The 19,059-nt window shown below is 56.7% G+C and overlaps 2 protein-coding genes across 2 annotated transcripts; both read right to left on the bottom strand.

Moving 5' to 3' along the window:
- Window positions 1-830: 830 nt before the first annotated feature.
- Window positions 831-6,621, bottom strand: FGFR4 (fibroblast growth factor receptor 4; the record flags this gene model as incomplete). Its single annotated transcript, XM_084215646.1, has 17 exons — window positions 831-977; window positions 1,064-1,169; window positions 1,237-1,374; window positions 1,639-1,709; window positions 1,784-1,906; window positions 2,311-2,501; window positions 2,639-2,749; window positions 2,848-2,969; window positions 3,113-3,258; window positions 3,499-3,692; window positions 3,776-3,914; window positions 4,027-4,217; window positions 4,489-4,612; window positions 4,699-4,865; window positions 4,986-5,075; window positions 5,180-5,449; window positions 6,402-6,621. 17 exons carry the CDS (start codon window positions 6,619-6,621, stop codon window positions 831-833), a joined length of 2,550 nt encoding a protein of 849 aa, XP_084071772.1.
- A 4,521-nt stretch (window positions 6,622-11,142) lies between these two features.
- ZNF346 (zinc finger protein 346) lies at window positions 11,143-18,856 on the bottom strand. The gene is made up of 7 exons (XM_084216013.1): window positions 18,779-18,856; window positions 18,505-18,608; window positions 18,323-18,418; window positions 16,938-17,088; window positions 15,270-15,509; window positions 12,650-12,743; window positions 11,143-11,378 (listed from the first exon to the last, which is right to left on the bottom strand). The coding sequence occupies exons 1-7, from the start codon at window positions 18,837-18,839 to the stop codon at window positions 11,273-11,275; spliced, it is 852 nt and encodes a 283-aa protein (XP_084072139.1). The 5' UTR covers window positions 18,840-18,856; the 3' UTR covers window positions 11,143-11,272.
- Window positions 18,857-19,059: the final 203 nt, after the last annotated feature.

Genomic DNA, 19,059 nt, shown 5'->3' with positions numbered 1-19,059 from the left:
CTTTGGGGAGACAGAGCCCATAACTCACTTTAATCTGGAGTGCTGGCCTGGGCAGGAGGGTGCGGGGGGTCCCCAGTGCGTGGGGCTGGGCCCCAGAGCACTTTCCCAGCCTGGGAGCCCATGGCAGTCAGGGGATCAGTTTCAGGGCAATGCTGGTAGCGGAGTTCACGGTGCCTTAGTGCAGCAGTGGCTAATGGGGAACAGATGCAAGGGTGCTTTGTGCTGGAGCAGGCCTGGAGGCACAGGAGTGGGGACATCACTTCCTGCACCTGTGGCACTGTCTCTGTGTCCCCCAGGAGTGATTGCAGGCCCTGAACTGACTGGAGCAAGGAGGCAGTGAGGAGGCAAACCCTCACCTGCCCTCCAAGCTTAGGTGAGCCCTTTGTTCTCCAGAGCAGCCCAGAAACTGCACCGGGGTGTATCCCAAAAAAATAATTTATCAGGTTGAAATTTCATGTACATAAATATTCATCTCTGTGGCTATGTACAGATGCAGCAGGAGCCTGGCAGCAGTGGGGCTCCTGCCCAGAGACACTGCCACTGAAGCACTGGCCAAAGCCCATCTCCCTGGTCAATGCCATGGACATCCCAGGCAGTGCCCACATGGAGAGGCTCTGGCTCCTGCTGCCTCACAATGCCAGGCAGATCTCAGCCAGGGCTGATGGCTCAGTGCCCAAAAGGAGCCCGGGGAGAGGGACACCCTGCCCTGGTGCTGTGGCTCAGGACCCTGCCCACCCACTGCTCAGCCTGGACAAAGCAAGCACCTTTGGGAACCTGGACCCCCTCCCTGCAAGGGCAGAGGTGGCTTCATCACCCGTCCCTGCCCTCCCTTAAGTCCTCACACTGGGGTAGGAGAAGAGGTGAGGAGCCAGCGGCAGTGGGTCGTGGGTGAAGACGGAGTCATCAGAGGAGCAGGAGCTGGCAGTGTCCTCGCAGGAGGGCGAGTACTGTTCGAAGGGCATGGAGAGGTCCAGGTACTGCAAGGAGGGATGGTGCCATGACCACCAGTGCTGTCAATGCCCACACTGCCCACCCCTCACCCACCAGACTCCCCTCCTCTCACCTCCTCTGAAACTGCTGCCAGGATCTTGTCCAACCCCTCCACGAGCTGCTTGAAGGTGGGGCGCTGTGAGGGCACGGCATGCCAGCACTCCCTCATCAGCATGTACCTGGGAACAAGGGGGTGTTAGTAGGGTCTCACCATGTCCCCTGCCCACCCACCTGGCTGATACTCACAGCTCGTGGGTGCAGTTGGATGGCCGGTCCATGCGGTGCCCCTCCTTCAGCAGCTTGAACAGCTCCTCCACAGGGATGCCAGGGTATGGGGAGCCCCCCAGCGTGAAGATCTCCCACATCAGGATCCCAAAGGACCACCTAGGATCACACATAGCAAAGAGGAGGGTCAAATACATCCTAGGGCTCTCCTCCAGCTTGGCCCACTGCACCCTGCAGTACTGTGAGAGCAGGGATGGGAGAGGGCGGATCACCCTGGGGAATGTGCCCCTCTGTCCCCACAGAGTATCCCCATTCTGCTATGGGGACCCTCCATTACATGCATAACCCCACAGTGCTGCCTTGTCCCACACCAACAGCATCTCCAGCCCACACCAACAGACCCTCATTCTCCTCAGGACTCACACATCGCTCTGGTGGGTGTAGACACGGTCAAACAGGGCTTCGGGGGCCATCCACTTCACTGGCAGGCGACCCTAGGAGAGCAACCCCCTGCTCAGCTCAGCCCTGATGGGGGTCCCTGTGCCCCTGTCCCAGGAGTCCCACTCACGTTGCTGGTTTTCTTGTAGTAGTCGATGTCGTGAACGTCCCTGGCCAAGCCAAAGTCAGCGATTTTCATCACGCTCTCCGCTGTCACCAGCACGTTGCGGGCAGCCAGGTCACGGTGGATGCACTGCCAGGGGGAGCATCACCCACGGGGGTGTGAGATGGTGACTCCAGCTCCACATGTCCCCTTCAAACACCGAAATCACCGTTTCCCTCTCACACACCCCCCAGCACCTCTGCAGTGGTGGGGCCATCCCATCACTGGGCTGGCTCCAGTGACAGGCACAGCGGGGAAACCACATATACTTCCCCAGGAGGTGGGTCAGGCTTTGAGTCCCATATTTTTGGGGAGGTACTGCCTTGAGCTTTGCTGGATGGGTCTGGGAGGTTCTGGACCGTCTATGGGAATTGGCTGGGCTCCCTTTCCACAGGGACAGTGGGTTCACCAGGGATACACAGCTCCTCTGTCACTGCCATGCCCTCCCCAGCTGTGCCCAGCACAGGTAGTCACGCAGGCCATGCCAGCCATACCCGTTTGGACTCCAGGTACTCCATGCCACGGGCCACCTGGTAGACGCAGGAGACCAGATCCTTGAAAGAGAGCTGCTCCTCAGGCATTGCCATGACATCAAAAGCGTAGTCAGGCGTCGGGGGGCGGCGGGCACGGAGGTACTCACGCAGGTTGCCCTTCGCAGCAAACTCCACAATCACGTACAGCGGCCCTGGGAAGGGCGGCCACTTGCTCAGCCCCTGCCCTGCCTTGTCCCTTCCCAGTTAGCCACTGACCCCAGTAGCCTGCATCCCCAGTCCTGTTCCATGCCCATCCCCTGCCCGAACCCTGCCTGCACAGCCCCCTCACCATCCTGTGTGCAGACTCCCAGGAGGTTGATTATGTTCTTGTGCTTATCCATGAGCTTCATCATCTCCATCTCAGATATGAGGTCAGCCAGGTCCTTGTCAGTGGCATTGTCTAGGGAAGGAGGGCTGTGTCACGAGCCAGCTGGGTGGCACCCCTGACCAGCACTGATGCCACCTCTGCTCCTGGGACACTAGCACAGGAGCCATTACCTTTCAGCATTTTGACAGCCACGGTGACAGCTCTGTCTGGCCGGTCTCTGTCTATGCCGTAAGCCTCTGCCCGCACCACCTGGCCAAAGCAGCCTTCCCCCAGGGGCTTCCCCAGCACCAGCCTGGCAGGGACAAGCAGAGCCATGAGAGATCACAGGGATGGCCTTATGGTGGCAAGAGGCCTCCCCATCCACCACCTGCATGCTGCTGTCCCTGGGGCAGCTGGGGAGAGCAGCGCCTGTCCCTGCTCTGTGCAGAACCGTACTTGTCCCGGGGGAACTCCCACTTGGCGTCAAGGGGCAGGTCCAGCTCCATGACACCAGCCAGCATTGGGGCACAGCTGGAGGAGAGACGGGTGACCCTCATCAGGGATGTGCTGGACTTCCCGGAGGAGCTGGAATCCAGGGAGAACTGTGGAGAGAGACACAGGTCCTCAGCCATCCATCCCATGCTCCAGGGCCCAACAAAGATGCAATAGAAAAGCAGAGGTCCTCACTTGGAGCAATGGGGTGAGGGAGCTGCAAGGGAAAGGGGGAAGGGCAGCCCCAAGGCTGGCAGCAGGGTAAGGTGTGATAGGCACAAGTGACACTCCTGGAGCCCATCGGTCACCAGGGTCCCCCTGCATTACTAGGGCTCAAGTTTGGTATCCACCTGTCGGATGAGCGGGAATTTGGAGAGCTTGTGGACTGCCATAGGCTCCAGGTGCTGCTTGCTCGACTGAGTCTGCATCCGGCACAGCACCACAATAATAATGGCCATGGCCACAGCCAGTGAGCCTGAGGTGTAGATGATGATGTCTGTGTACTTGGTCTCAGGGGCCTCAGCTTCCCGCACCAGCTCCTCTTCTGCAGGGAGTGAATGAATTGGCCTGAGGCATGGCCTCTGCGTGCTGGGGATCCCAGACCCCATACCAGGACCCCACCCCTACCTGGCAGGACAGTGAGCCAGGCAGACTGGTAGGAGAGGCCAATAGAGTTCCCTGCCAGGCAGGTGTACTCGCCAGCATCCTCCATGGACACATTGCGCAGGTACAGCACCTCCACCTCAGAGCTGTTGATATCTGCAGTCTGTCAGAGAGGGTTGGATGGTCAGTATCCCTCTTCCTCAGGGAGCTCTGTGCACCCCTGTCACCACTTTAGCATGGGTACCTGGGACCTTAGTGCTTCCAGCCCTTGTTACCTTGAGCACTTGCACATAGGGGACTCCGTCGGGGCCGTAGTTGCTGCCATTCACTTCAATGTGCTTCAGCCACTGGATGTGTGGCTGGGCATCGCTGTAGACCTTGCAGAAGAACTCCACATCGCTGCCCACCAGGGCTGTGGTGTTGGCAGGCAATCCAGCCTGCAAGATGGGCCTGTGCGGGGACCTCTCTGCGCACAGGGAGCAGAGCAGTGTCACTGACATGGTGGCCCAGAGCACAGGCTCCTTTCTCCCTCCTTCTCCACCCACCAAGGAGCCCTTCCTGAGCCCTAAAAGAGACCAGCACAACCCAAGCCTGTTCTCCATCCCATGTCCCTGGGTTGTGAGGGACATGTGAGCTGCACCAGTGGATAGGCCGCGAACAGAGGCTCCTGCACCTCTTTCCCTGACCCCACCAGGCATGGGGAAGCCCAGATCAGCACCATGCTGAGGAACCCTCACCCAGCACGTCCAGGAGGTAGCTGTAGCGGATGCTGCCAAACCTGTTTTCCACCAGGCAAGTGTAGTTGCCGCGGTCAGAGGGCACCACGCTCTCCATCACCAGGCTCCAGTGCTGGTGCCGGAGCTGCAGAGGGGGAGGTAAGGCAGTGAGGTGAGTTGGGGAAGATGGATCCGGGGAGGGAAGTTGTGGTGGGAGGAGCTGGCCCGTACCCGGATGCCCCCGATGCGGTGCTCCCCTCGGAACTCGCGCCCATTCTTGAACCAGCGGATGCTGGGGCTGGGGCTGCCTGAGGCCGGGCAGCGGAACTTCACCGTGTTCCCCGCAGGGACTGCATACAGCTTCTTGTCCATCCGGTGTGGGTGAGTCCAGTAAGGAGCTGGGGACATGCAGGATGTAGAGTGGGAGGGGCTGTGCAGGTAGCAGGAGGCAGCAGTGCCCCATTCCCCTGGTTCTGCCCCGCCTGCCCTCTCCTGTAGTGCCCCGGTGTGGCACTGACCTCTGTGCACATAGACTGACTCCTCATTTTGGTCTCCGTGGGGACCGTCCCCATCACTATCTTCATCATCATCACCTGACGCCAGGGAGTCTGTAAAGGGAACCGGATTGAGAGGGACATCTCTGCCTGCAGGGCTGGGCGGGCAGTGGCTGCCTTGCTGCCCCGGGGATAGTGGGTGCTGCCGGGGCTCCTACCCACGACAGAGATGGTGAAGTTGCGCAGGACCTCTCCAGTTCCCCGTGCCCGGCACACGTAGAACCCCGAGTCCTCATAGGCGACCTCTGAGATCTCCAGCAGGCCCTGATGGAGATGGATGCGACCCCCCGAGACGAGTGGCCGGGACTCCTTGTACCAGACCACACTGGCACCACTCTGGTTGGCATCACAGTACAGCTTCAATGTGTTGCCTGGGTCCAGTAGGAGATGTTCGTGTTCTGACTCCAGCAAGGGTCTCTCAAATAGCTCTGGAGAGATGTGGTGAGCACCCATCCCAGTGTTCACCCCTCCCTGACAGCAGGACCCCTCCATATGCCCATCTTAGTGGAGAGCACGTGGTGTGACACAGCCCAGAGCCTGGCTCTGCCAGCCCAGAAGCGGGTAAGGGCTGGACTCTGCCCTGAAGCACGGGGACATGGTTTCCCCAAAGCCATGTCCCCGTCCAAGGCCACACATGCCACTATCCTTCCACTACTCCCAGTGGCGCAGGGTGCTCCAGCTTGCTCTGCCTTACTGAAGGAGGGCAATAAACCCCTCCAGATGCACCTTGTAGGACCTCTACATGCCCCAAGCACGGCTGGGACCCCTACAGCCTGGTTGTCCCTGGCAGTGTCCGGGCTGGCAGCAGAGCCCAGCTTGCTGATGGTCAGCAGCAGCATGTGCACGTGGAGGGCAGAAACAACCTGGCCGCCAGCAGAGCAATACCACGGCAGCCCGACTGCCCAGGGGAAGGAGCCTGGAGCACACGAGTGTGTGTCCAGCCCAGGTCATGGCCAGCACAGGAGGGATGTGGGGAAGCTGGTCTCTGGTCCCCGGGGACGCGTCCTTCTCCCGCACCCACCACCGCGAGGCACGGACTGCCCGCACTTCGCCAGGAGTCACACACAGCAGCCACAGCCCACAGCGGTCTCGCAACCCCTCTGTGCCACGCGTGTCCCTGCGAGCCAAGCCCCCGCAGCACAGGGACAGCCTGGCTGGAGCCACCCTGCCCCTGTCAGTGATGGAAACGCTGGTCCCTGCGCCGTGTCCCCAGCTCCCGCCAGCCCTGCCCTGCAGTCAGAGCGGTGGGGCTGTGTGCCCAGGGCAAGTACCCGCATCCCAGCCCGGGGGTCGCCGTCCAGCTGGGATGGAGAAAGTATTCAGACAGCACGAACCCACTCCCGCCGCCCCCCGGCTCCGCTTCGCCCCCCGCAGCCGTACCTGGCTCCATCGCCCTGCCCCGTGCAGCCGCCGCCAGCAGCAGCCCCGCCACGACCTGCAAGAGGGGCCGCATCTTCCAGGCCCCCCCAGCGCGGGGGTCCCACCCTGCGGGACAGGCAGGGTCGGGTGAGCGGATCCGGGCGGGCAGCCCCCTCCTCTCCCGAGGCACAGGGTATAAGCAGTGCGAGGTCCCCAGCTCACCGCGAGGGTGGGTGGGCATGGACGGGAGGCAGGGCACGGGGGTCCCTGAGCAGGAATGGGAGGGGGCACGGAATGGGAAACACCCCGTTTGGGTGCCGGGAATCCGACCTCTCCAGCCCGCGGCAGCCTGGTCAGGGCGCTAGGGGAGGTTAACCGGGGGCGGGGTACCGCGGGGGATCCCAGGGAGGGGGAAAGTGTCCCGGCACGGTGGGGGGGGGGGGGGGGGGGCGCGAATGGTGCCGGGGGCGAGGGTCGCGATCGGCGTGGTTACCGGCGGTGACGGGCTCCCGCGGCGGAGCCGCCTGCGCTGCGCGGGCCGGGGCAAAGTCCGGGGACAGCAGGCTCAGCGCCGCCGAGCCCCACACCGTGGCCCCATGGCGGCAGGGCCGGGGACGGCTCCGGCTGCGGGCTCGGGACGGCTCCGGCTGCGGGCAAGGCTGGAGCACGCTCCGGGCTGGCTCCGGCCCCGCTCTGCCGCCGCCTCGGGGGCGCGGGCACTTTGTAGGGACGCGCTCGGGTTACAGCGGCCCCGCCCGGAGCGCTGGGGAGGCGGGAGGGGGGAGACGAGGACTGGCCCCGCTTCTCCGGCATCTCTGCAAACCGACCGGCCGCCGAGCTGGACGGGGGAAGTGGGGGAGTAGCACTGGCCTTTCCCCCTCAGCAGCGAGAGGCGGCCCCTGGCCCCTTCCATCCCGGCTCCGCCGGTGCAGCCTCGGCTCGCGGATGGGGAACGCAGGGGGCTGCAAAACACCCCGGGCTGCTCCCCTGTGCTGTCCTCCAGGCAGACCCCACGCGTGGGGAGCAGCAGATGGGACAGGGGGCAAGGCCAGCCCCGTTTCCCCCCGATTGCTGGGAGCGGGAGCACTCCAGCCCCAAGCAGGTGTCATGGCCCAGGCTGGGCGCTGAGCGTTGCTGGGTGCCCAGCAGCCCACGGGCTAATTGTGCCATAATGAGTTGTAGCGTTATCGCTGTCAGTGCCATAAAGTGGCTGTGACCCTCATTAGGAGCCCATAACAGAGCGCCATAAAACGCGGCTAAGGTGCGAGTCAGTGTTGGAGTGGCCTAATCCAACCCATAAACACTTTGCCCTCACCTTCCCTATGCTCTTGCCTGTGCTGGAGCAGGCAGACCCCACCATGCCCGGGCCTTGCTGCTTGTTGGCCCATGCAAGACCCCTGGGCACTGGGGGAAGCCTGGCCTCACACACTCTGAGCTGGTGTGATCCCAAGGAACAATGTCCCCTGAGCATCCTGCTGCCATCGAGAGGGGTCAGTGTCCCCCAGTCCATGGCCAGGCTCTGGCCCTAAAGCTGCTCTCCTTTCCTGTTTCGCCATCTGCTTCTCTTTCCAGCAAGATCTTCCAGGACTGTGCTGAGCCCCACACACAGCCTTGCCCATGCCTGGTGTGGATCTTGAGGCCCTAGAGTGAGGTACACTGTCACTCCTCATTTCGTAGGGCCTCACCGTGAGTCCCGGGCACAGCCTTGTCCATGCTGCTCCACTGTGCCAAGCCAAACCATCCAGCATGATACAGTTTCACTGTGAGGTCTGGTTGGTGCTACAATCTCCCACAGCACCATCCACCCTGTGCTGCTCCCCATCTGGAGTACTGATGTCCCCTTGGGGTGCAGAGGTGCACAGAGCAGTCCCGGGGGCCAGCAGCCCCCAGCAGCTGTTCATTCCTGCTGACGCGTGAAGCGGACGAGAACATCAATTTCACGGAGCAGCGGCCGCCCCTGCAGAGTTCACAGCGTGCCGGAAGCACAGAAAAATGTTGGGTTCAGCTCAATTCGAACCAAAACCAAATTAAAACCAGAAAGAAGGGGATGTTCCCAGTACTGGGAACACCAGGGAGAGCTGGGACTCTGGGGAGCCTGTGGGAACTGCAGCCTGGGATGAACACGGAAAGATTCCCTGTATCCCAGGGTTCCTCAATGATGAGTGGAAGAAGGGCAAGCAGACCAGAGTGGGCACATTGCCCAGTGTCACACCGAACATCCCCATTGGGGCAGGACAATGCCAGGCACAGGCCAGGGCTTGGTGGGGCTCTGCTGTAGGCGGCTGGGAACTGGTCACCTCCCTGCCGTGGGGCAGTGCTGGGCTGGGGCTGGGCTGCCTGGCTTGATTTATAACAGCAACTGACGGCAAACAAAAAGCCCTTCACAGCAGCCCAGCCCCACCGCCTGCCACCCGCTGCCGGCAGCACCACAACAGCCTCTGCCACGCCAGCAGCTCTACAAGGGGAGATTGTGCCAGCACAGCACTCTGTGCTGTGGGTGCACCCCTGCCCCAGCACCCTCCTCTGGTGCCTCTGTCTCCCCCAGCTCATGGCCTGCCCCCATCACTGTGGCGCAAGTGATGTGTGACCCGTGGTTACTTAGACACAGCGGGGTGCCCAGAGATGAAGTGTGTTCTCAGAGCTCCAGAGATGGCGCAGAGGGATCCCTCTTGCCCCATGTCCCGTTGGGACAGACGACCCCCTGGCCAGACCCTTGGCCTTGCTTTCGTGTGTGGGGCCCCGCGGCAGTGAGCACGCACAAGGGGCCGGGCGCCAGCATGCTGGGGCTCCATCCTCCCGCCCCTGCCCCTTCCCCCAGGCAGTAAATCATCCCCACTCTCCTCATGAAAGGCCCATGTATGTGCTGCCGGTGCAGGGAGCCTGCCTGGTGCCAACAATATTGCTCTTGGAAGGCAGCCGGAGCTGCGGGAACACAGCCGCCCCTTGTGCCTGGCCCCAGCACTTGCCGCCACTCCCGCTGTGGTGGCACCTGCGGCTAGCCAGAGCCCGCGCAGCACGGTGGCTCCTGTGGGGGCCAGAGCCTGGGGGGCTCTTTCCTCTTGGAAGTTTCTCTTGGCCTCCCCTGAACGGCTCTTGTTTGGGGCACAGAAGCCCCAGCTCACTGTACCCGGTACGTGTATAGGATCTGAGGCTGAGCAGGACTCATTCCCTGGGCTGGGGTGATGTGAACCTTCTGACGCTGAGGGAGTGGGTCAGCCCTGGAGCAAGGGGTGAGCCCCAGCACAAGGGCTTCCAGCTCCATGCAGTCCCATGGGCTACAACATGGTAGCTTCCAGCCCCAACCACAACCTGCTGCCCTCGTATCAGTGGGCACCCGCTGAGGAAGGCAGGGGGCAAGCTGGATGGGCAGACAGCTGCCCTGGACTGGGCACAGTGTTCTGCAGGGGCTGGGTCCTGCCCTGGAGGCAAGCAGCCAGGTTCGGGGCAGTATGTCCCACCAGGCCCTGGTCTTGCCTGCCCATCCTTATCTCCAGCTGGGAGGGACTCATGGAGCAACCCAGCTCGGTTAAGGTTTAACCAGGCAGAACTTGGCAAACATAAACCTGCTGCTCCCTCTGGGGAGCCAAGAATGTGAGGCCCAGTGCAGGGGCTGCAGGACAGGGACACCAGGGGCCCAGGCTTCGTCCAGCCTCCAGCATGGCACAGGAGCATCCCCAGATCCGGGCAGTGATGGCTGGGTGGGGAACATACAAGTTGAGGGTGATATGGCAGGAGGGTGGGCAGTGTCATGCCTTGTCCCACTGCAGCCCTGCCACCTCTTCCTGCCCAGGCTGTGTGGGGGAGTGCTGCGGCTTGCAGTTGGCACAGGGAATGAGGTGCATGAGGCCAGAATGTGTCCTGCTCCCCGTGGGGACATGGCATACACCATGTGCTGGGTTGGGCACCACAGTGCTGATCTATGGGCCAAGAAAGCAAGAGCTTTGCTCACCAGCCCTCTGCCCTGCACAACACTGGGGGTTCAGCCCAGTGAAGTAGCAGCCATGGCAAGGAACTGCAAAGCAAGAACAGGGCCACCCCAATGTTCCCAGCCCCTAATTGTAAGCAGGCACCTGGTCCTGACTCCACATCTGCACTTGATTTACTCAATGGAGCCTGAGGGGCTACGAGGGATGGCAGTGGCTGTGGCCAGGACTGAGCTTCTCCCAGCTGAGGCAGGGACCTTGGGTGTGCTCCTGGAGGAGAGCAACTGGCTCCACAGAGCTGGCTGCGGCCTGGGCAGGGGAGTGTGGTGCTTCTGTGGAGGATGTGGCTGGTGGGTGGCTCTATGCTCTGTACTGTGCCTGCCAGCCCAGAAGGTAATAGAGTTCAGACTGATGAGGCAGCCAGAGTTCTGGCCCAGGGCAGGGAGGAGCAGAGCTGGGCCAACAGCACCAACACCAGGACACACCTAGGGACAAGGGCCATGCTCCATCCTCAGCCTCCCGGCCATGTGGGTGGCTCTGGTCCCACAGTCAGGATTCAGGTCCCCTCTTGTCATGCCTGGGGGTGCCCATGGGTGCTGGTGTCCCTCTGAGAGCAGTCCAGCAGTAGAACGGGCAGCCTCCCAGAGGGGACAGGGAGAAGGTGCCACTACCAGCTTGCTGCCAAACCCTCCTTACACGAGATAGACACTTCCTCTCACACTGCACCCACCTTCACAGGAAGCAATTACACAATGAAAACTACTCTAAGGGAGTGAAGTATTTGCTGTCTAGCAAGTCTCTTCCAGCTGGATCCTTTTCCTGACAGATTCAGTCCCCGTTCTGCTCAACGGGTGTATACAGGAGGGTAGGGCTTTGCTTATCCAGAGGGATAATGAAACCATTGTGGGCTGGCAAAGGATGTGCGTTCTGGGGCCACCAACAACTCCAAGAATAGTGCTGCAACTTGCTCTAGAGGTCTTGGCTGAAGTAACTGTAGCCTCCTGGGCCAGCTGACTCTTCCCGGACATACTGTTGTGGTGGGAACGGTCCGACAACCGGCACTGCTCCTGGCATCCTGCACATTGAAGGGAGCAAGAAAAAGGAAAAAAAATGAGACAATGTCACAAATGCTCTGAAATGTGCCAGCTGCAATCACTGCTCAGCAGGCAAGGCTGTCAGCAGAGCAACAGCCTACTGCAGCCAAGGCAACAACTTGCCAGAAAATCTTCTAAGTGAATCCTTGCTCTCTGTGCCTGTGTGTAAACAGACACCTTTAGCATGGCAGAATTAGCTGCGGCAGAGCTCAAGGACTGCTAAAGAGCTCCCATTACAAAGCAAGCATCCTGCCTCTCTGCAGGCTGCAGAAGCTGGAACAGGACTGCATAGCTGAATCCAGAGCAGCATTCTGAAAGGGAATTGTGTGGCTGCAACAGCTCTGACAACAGCAGTGTCCTTAAAGAGAACATTAATGTGTGTGTTGGGAACATCTCAATGTTATCTCTCTAGAATGGGATACTTCCTATACACTGATCTAGTTGTGTGTGTTCGAGAGCTGGAACTTCCCTGGGATCAAAGATGTCTTCCCATCAAGTACTCCTCAGAGCTGATGGACCAGGAGGCTGTTATTCCATAGACACGCAACAAGAGATTCCAGTTTTCTTCCTGTCCCTTCTGGGAAATTTGGCTAGGAGCCTGCCCTCCCTTCAGGTAGGATTTCCTAATACCTTTCCCTTCTAAGAAGCTCTCTAACCAACCCAGGCTCATTACTGCACCTCTTTTAGTGAAGGCTCTTAAATTAAAGATTGGCAGTCTCCAGAACAAGTATTTTTGGTATTAATCATCTGGCAGCATAATTTTTTTCAATTAATAATATATGCAGGGGATGCCATTATTTAACTTGCCAGCTGTAAGAGTGAGTTCAGGAATACAGTCCAGGTTTCTGGAGTGTGCTGACTATATGCCAAATTTTAAAACAAGCAATCCCAAAGGAGATTAGAATTGCAAGTGGATCTCCACTGAGCAAGTCCTTAATTAAATTAAAATCTCAGTTGTTAAGAGACACTTTGTTTAATAGGTGTCAGGTTCACTGCAAAGGTCTGTGCTGAGCTGAACTATTAGGAACCAAAAGCAACCGAAGGCACTTCCACCGCGGCAGCACGACTGGGCTGTCTGCAGAGGGAGCTCCTGGAGCAGCGTCAGGACACAGAGAGAGAGCCTGCACAGACCCTGCTGTTCTGTTTGGAAGTCAGCTGGAAACACGTGCTCAAAACTGCATTTTAGGTTATATTTAGGCCATCAATTTGAACAGAGAGGCTGGAAACACACTTAGACAAGAACATTACTTACTGATTCTTGTGTTTGAAGCCACTGATGTGAGCTTGGTACTGCTCTATGGAGTTCAGCACTATGTTACATGTGCTGCAGGGGTAGCCCTTCCCAGCTGAAACAGACAGCAATGTTAGCATACACAGCTAGCCAATCCCCGTGCCTGAGCTAGAAACAAGCAAGATACTCAATCACCTGATTTATTAAACCCAAAACAAAGAAAAATAACAGTCAACAATCTGACTAGGCAGGCACACCACAGAATCCCACTACCCCACCGTGTATCAGCCAGTTATTGCAAGGGAATCACTAAGCCAAAAAAAGCTTTCCTGATCAGAACATGGTTTGTTCATCGCTAAAAAACACACACATGTTCCCTACAAACAGTTCATAATATCAGGCATAGTAAAACTTTCAGATTTGGACCCCAAACCCCAAAGGCTATACTGCCTTTGCAACTCCATTTCTCTCCCATATTCCCACTTCTGCTCATCTGGACATCTCAAAACAGAAAATAAGAGATACCGAACGCGAAAGCTTATAATATTTCAATAAAAAAGGCAGTCAGAGGAGATTACACCCACTGTCCAGCTCCACAATGCAGCATTTTGCTAAGCCTCGCTGAGATGCCAACTGAGGATATTAAGCTCTGTCCTCAAGCAGTTTGGTTACAGTCAGTGGATCAGTTAACTGCCAGGAAAAAAAAAAGTTTCCAACAATAGTGGTACTTGACAGGATCACTGGTTTTGTGTAACATGACAACTCCAGCTGGACTGAAAGTTCAGGAGGTCAGAGATACCAAACAAGCAACTACAGCAGCACAGGAGTCTCTAACAGGGAAAAATTTGAAGAGTTCTCCTCAAGACATTAAGCGTTCCTGAATTTTGGGTCACTGAGGAAGGGCTCTGGCTGGGACTCTCACAAGGAAAACATTTCCTTAAGGTGAAAGAGGAGATGGACCCCAGGTGTGCAGAACAGTAAATCAGTGGGAAACTCTGGATGTAGCTGACACTTTGCCACGTGGCTGCTGCACCACTCAGATATTTCAGAATCCAGTAGGACACTGAGCTCTCAAAATGGAGCTGAGTCTGGGCAGTAAAGGCTAGAGGAGCTGATACAGCCTTCATGTCTGCTTCCCTGCACCCTCAATGTCAAGGTTTTTCTCTTGCAAACCCATCCAACAGGCGCATGCACAAAGTTCTCTAAACTACACTCCTCAACTCCAAACCACTTTTTCCCAAAGAACTTTAAGTGGGCAACCATCTCAGTGCTGCATTTGTAAAGAACACATCTTTATCTTCTGCAAGGCAGGTCCCAGCAGAGAGTTTAGGGACAACTGTGTCTGTTGGCACAGACACAGGCAAAAGAGAGTGGGACAAAACATCCCTGACTGCAGCTCATCTCATCTGAGAAGCCCCTGATAATGGCCTAGGCTCTGAAACCTTTCCTGAAGAGCTGAAGTGCCCTGGAGATGTGACTGTACACATTCCCATTCTGCTGGCACTTCTTGGGACACATCAATCACACAGGCAAGGGCACTGCCCACCTACCCAGGCAACGGCACTGCCCACCTACCCAGCCTGCCTGGGCTGGGGCTCCTGCCCCTGTCAGCACCTGAGTCACACTCAAGTGGAACCATTCATCAGACCCCACTAATTAGGTGCAGAGCAGATGGGTAACGTGAGATACTGAGCACCTTTTCCATCTCCCACACGGCCACGCAATGTGGGAGAGAACATTACTTGGCTAATTGAGCCTCATTTGTCATAAGTGCTACCGGTATCTAAAGGTGGCCTGCAAAGAATTAGAATAATTAATCTTCTGCTTGTGTGGGTTTTTACGACACAGAAAGAAGCCCTTGATGAAGATTTTAAGATGATCTGTCTGCTTATTATTTACCTCAAGTATCCAGCAGGTACTAAGACTTCCTGGCCCAACAGAAGGCTGCTGGGAGGAACAAAGGAGTTTTCTGTGAGCGCCTAATGCTTTCACTGGACTCAGAGGGCTTTCATCACGTACAAGTGCTCATAAGCAGCAGATCATAAACCAAAAGAGTTTTAACTGTCTGCCTAAAGTTCCTCCTTAATAGCTCTGGGGTTTTTTTTTCCACATTCCTGCTTGCTCCAGAGAGAGCTGCATTAGTTCATCAGATGGAAGTGCCCACACAGAGGCAGAAAGGCATTCAGGGAGAAATCTTTCTGGCTTTCATGTGCTTTGAAGCAGCAGGTGCAGTTAAACCTATTCCTTCCATCTCTGGCTAGTCACCTCAAAGACAACTTTTAAGCATCAAATGCCACTTTTATCTTTCCATTTTGGATGCAATCACCTAACTAGAAACAGTACTGGCCAAAATCCCTGGATTATCCGCACAGAGAATAAAAAGGACACGTCCCCGATTAAACACCACTGCATAACATAACCCAAAGCTTGTCACGAGTAGCTACAGTCTAAAACATCTGCTGCTGGGGGTTACAACATCAACCAAATCAATCTTAGGGTATATAATCAAGTTGCTCATCAGAAGCAATACTCCCCTGCTCCCTCCACACAGACTCTCTTGTCCAAAGGCCTGTCAAACACATTCTGCTTCTCTCCCACCCTGCTCTTCAGCTGGTTATCAGCCTCCCTGTTGAGAACTCACCCATGAAGGATGATGCTGGTGCGTCAGGGGTTCGCCCATAGTGTGCCATCAGCTTGTGTTTGGTCTCCTGCTTTCTGTGCTTCTTGCCTACATAGTGCTGTTTTGCCATAAGGGGGTTGTTGAAAGTGGCATGGCAGAGGCTACAGAACTTGTCCGGGTCAGTAATGTCCTTGTTCTCTTCATTAGAAGATGCAGTAGAAGTGGGGAGGGTAGCAGGGTGTTTCTGTGGGGGCACCGTTTCTGTAGGGTGAATCCAAACTCCTGGTCAGTCACAGAACTCACAGGTAAAAACTAGTTACTTTATTTCCCCCAAACCCACATTAAGACCAGTAACATGCTATATCTAAACCCCAAACCTATCCAATGTAAAATATCTAAATAAATTAATGGTTTTGCTACCTCTTCCCTTAATGCTGCAGAATTTAAAGACATAACTCAGAGTATGCCAGGAAAACTTTCAGGGTTTAAAAAATCCAACAGATTTGCATATTTCTCCTTAACATAAGCATGACTGTATTCAAGAAACACTGGGTATGAATGAGCTTCCACCTGCTGTTATCATCTCCCAGACAGAACATGGGCACAAGCCCTTGCACAGCAAAGGCATTCTGGAAAGGATTTTGGAAGCAACACGCAGCCACAGGACTTGATCCTGAATTCATAAGGAGTCCTGCCTGAGACACAGCATAAATGGGAATAGGTCTGACACAGTGAATCCACAGAGGGAAGCAGCTCTTCTGTGTGGTGGAGAAACCTGCACCCTCACTCCAAGGTGCCAAACAGCAGAGTGAGTAACCTGCTAGGGATCAGAGAGTTCCTCTCACATCTTCCTGCAGGCTCCTATCATACCCAAAAGCAAGAGCTCCAAGGAACAAGAAGATCCTGGAGGTGGCTTTGCTGTGCACACATTTTAGCAAAGTCATGAAGATATGCTGGGACAGACATTTGCCTGGAAGATCCCAGGAGTCAAGTGTCTGGGTGACTCACAAGCCCCCAGCTTGGAATTAGCACAAGCTGCCATCCTCAGGTGCACTCAACAGCTGTGTTTTCCTTCAGTCCTGACCAGCTGCAGCCCCCTGGCCCATGGCTACCCCTACCTGCTCTGGACAGAGGGTGTCACTCCCCACCCACCAGGTCTTTCTGACTGCTGGCAAAGGGATGGGACACAAAGGCAGTTGTGTGGGGACTGACAAGGTCAGAACAAACACATACTGATGTGTCCCCAGCTGTATTCTCCCACTCCCCAGCAATCTGCAGCTCCTGAGTCTGTGAACTTCAGAAGCCACAGTGTTGTAGCTGGACAGCCCTGGGGAATTTGCCATATCAGAGTTTCACCAGTCACTTCAGTCTCTAACATTTAATGAGCATCATACCATGTGGCAGGCAGTTCTACACCTTAACATCACACACCTGGTCCCTGCACACAAGGATGTGTACAATGGCTGCTGCCAGCTGCATTTCCCCCAAACAAAACAAAAAAACCCCACACAACCTCTTGCCAATGCCAGCCCACTAAGCAGGCTGGGACAGCCAGGTCTCTGGAGGTGCACTGCTGGCTTACTCTATTTCATGGCAAAGAGCACACTCTTACCAGAGCTCACACTTGGGGTTCAACAAGCATCTCAATAGCCTTTCAGGACAATGTGAAAGTGCTGCAGACACTCATACCTTCTGCTTTGGGGGCCTGCTGCTTCATGTTCTTGGCATGAGTCTTGCCCAAGTAGTGAGATGTTGCCACAGCTGGAGAGGAGAAGGTCATGTTGCAGATGGGACAACACTTGTTCCTGTCCTCCCCATTGCTGCCTTCCTGCTTGCTGTCCTGTGCACAGAGAACCACTGAGTTGCAAAGGCTGGGAAGGACCTCTGCAGGTCATCCTGTCCAGCCTCCTGGTTTTGAGGAGAAACTCTATGGTTTGGGGGGGGGTCTAAAAAAAAGATGATCAAAGACATTCGGGTGTTAAGTCAATGAAGTGTGACTAGATAGAACTTCCATAATGCAGCATCACCCTCTCCCTCCCTGGAGAGTGTTCTTGCACCAGATAACTGTTTTTAACCTGTTGGTAAACACCCCAGGCAGAGGGGCAACCCTGGCCTGTTTGGGTTAAGGACAAGCCTAAGCCTGTGGCTGCCAAAATTGGACCACACAGCCTTGTCCCCTGCAAGGTGTGAACTGAGCAGCACAAACATTGCTATCAGCTGGGTCATCTGCAACACAACACCAGCTGAGGAGGGAGCAGCAGGCAGTTCTCAGCCTGACACTATGTGCAAAGGCATCTGCTGTTATCCCCCAGCTCGCTGCAAATGCCAGAGTTAGGGATTACAGCTGAAGCAATCATAAAAGTAGAATCTGTTCCCCAAGGGAGTCACGGGGCAGATGGCTGAATGGAACATGGGACCTTTACTGACCAACAGGCTCCAGCTACCAGCTGAGGGAACCTAAATAAGTAAAATAAAGAATGCTCTGGGAAGAGAATTCCTGCGGATGATGAACCCAATGTACTCTGCATGATATGCAATGAATCTCCTGACAAGCTGTTGCTCCTGTTCTTTCTCTGTCATTTCAAACAAGACTATCAAAAAGAGGAACATGCGTTTGTTTTAACGGGGAGGACAGGCTCAAAGAGGCTGTCTGAGCGGGGAGGGCAGCAGGAACTGGGACATGGCCTGATGAAACACTTGCCACTGAGCTTCTCGGTTCTCACAAAGCCCCTTCTGAGAGCATTTTCCTCGTTCACTCACAAGGCTGTCCAACTCCCTCTAGCCCTGCAGGTCCCACAGAGCTGTATTTAGCCCTGGTGGATCCTGCACTCACAGAACACAAGGATGGATCAGGCTGGAAGGGACCACAGTGGCTCACCTGGTCCAACCACCCTGCTCAAGCAGGGATATCTCAGAGCACTTTGCACAGGATTGTATCCAAACGGTTCCAGAATATCCCCAGTAAGAGGGACGTCACATTTCAGGAATATACCCATCAGCCACTCTTCACAGGACTTACCCTCTAGATCTTAAGACACTGTAGACATATAGACATTGATCAGGTCTCTTCTCACCTGCTTCACTTCCAGCTTCATCTTCTTCCCGTGGGCACCCTCCTCCCCGCCGTGGATAGACAGGTACCGTCTCACCTTGTTGGCGTGTTTCTTGCTCTGGGGAAGCAGTGAAACCCCCGCTCGGTGCCTGGCCGAGCCCGGGGCTGGGCTGGGACAGAGGCGGGGGGCTCCCCCTTCCCTACCTGATAGTGAGCCAGCCGCTGTGACTCGGAGATGAGCAGGGCGCTGCACACCTTGCACTGCGCCTCGGTGAAAATGTGTCCGTTCTCCCGGATCAGCCGCTCCACTGTGGGGTGAGAGGGGTGGGACACAAAACGGGGCGTCAGCGGCCCGGTGGGACCCCGCGAGATGCGGGCCGTCCCTATTCAGGATGCCCGCACCTCGCAGGATCCAACCGGGCTAGAGGGCACCTCGTTGGGCCCGACCACCCGCCCGCTCCCGGTGCCGCCGCCTCACCCGCCTCTTTGCCCACCAGCGGCCCCGCAGCGTCCCCGTTGCTACCGGCCCCGTCCGCCATGGCCGCCGTCACCGCCTCACGCTGTCCTCGCGAGAAGCCGCCCGCGCGCCCCCTCCGCGCCTAGCAACGGCGGGGCGGTCTCCCGCGAGAGCACCGCACCCTCCAAGGGAGGCCGCGGCGGACATGTTGGTTGTGGGCAAAGGTGTATTGCGGCAGCCCCGTGGAGGCTGGTTTTTGTGGGTGTTTACGCGACGCAGCGCATCCTTCTCTTGAGGAAGCG

The sequence above is a fragment of the Fringilla coelebs genome, assembly GCF_963513975.1.
Source record: "Fringilla coelebs genome assembly, chromosome: 15".
Lineage (NCBI taxonomy): Eukaryota > Metazoa > Chordata > Aves > Passeriformes > Fringillidae > Fringilla > Fringilla coelebs.
This window is presented reverse-complemented; position numbering and strand designations above follow the sequence as displayed.

What these genes read in the sequence shown, in the direction of transcription:
- ZNF346 (XM_084216013.1), bottom strand. Translation starts at nt 18,839, where the DNA reads ATGGCGGACGGGGCCGGTAGCAACGGGGACGCTGCGGGGCCGCTGGTG. An exon ending in AGCGGCTGGCTCACTATCAG is followed by an intron (nt 18,419 to 18,504) that starts GTAGGGAAGGGG and finishes CTGCTTCCCCAG; the next exon opens with AGCAAGAAACACGCCAACAA. An exon ending in ACCAGCATCATCCTTCATGG is followed by an intron (nt 12,744 to 15,269) that starts GTGAGTTCTCAA and finishes TGTCTGTTTCAG; the next exon opens with CTGGGAAGGGCTACCCCTGC.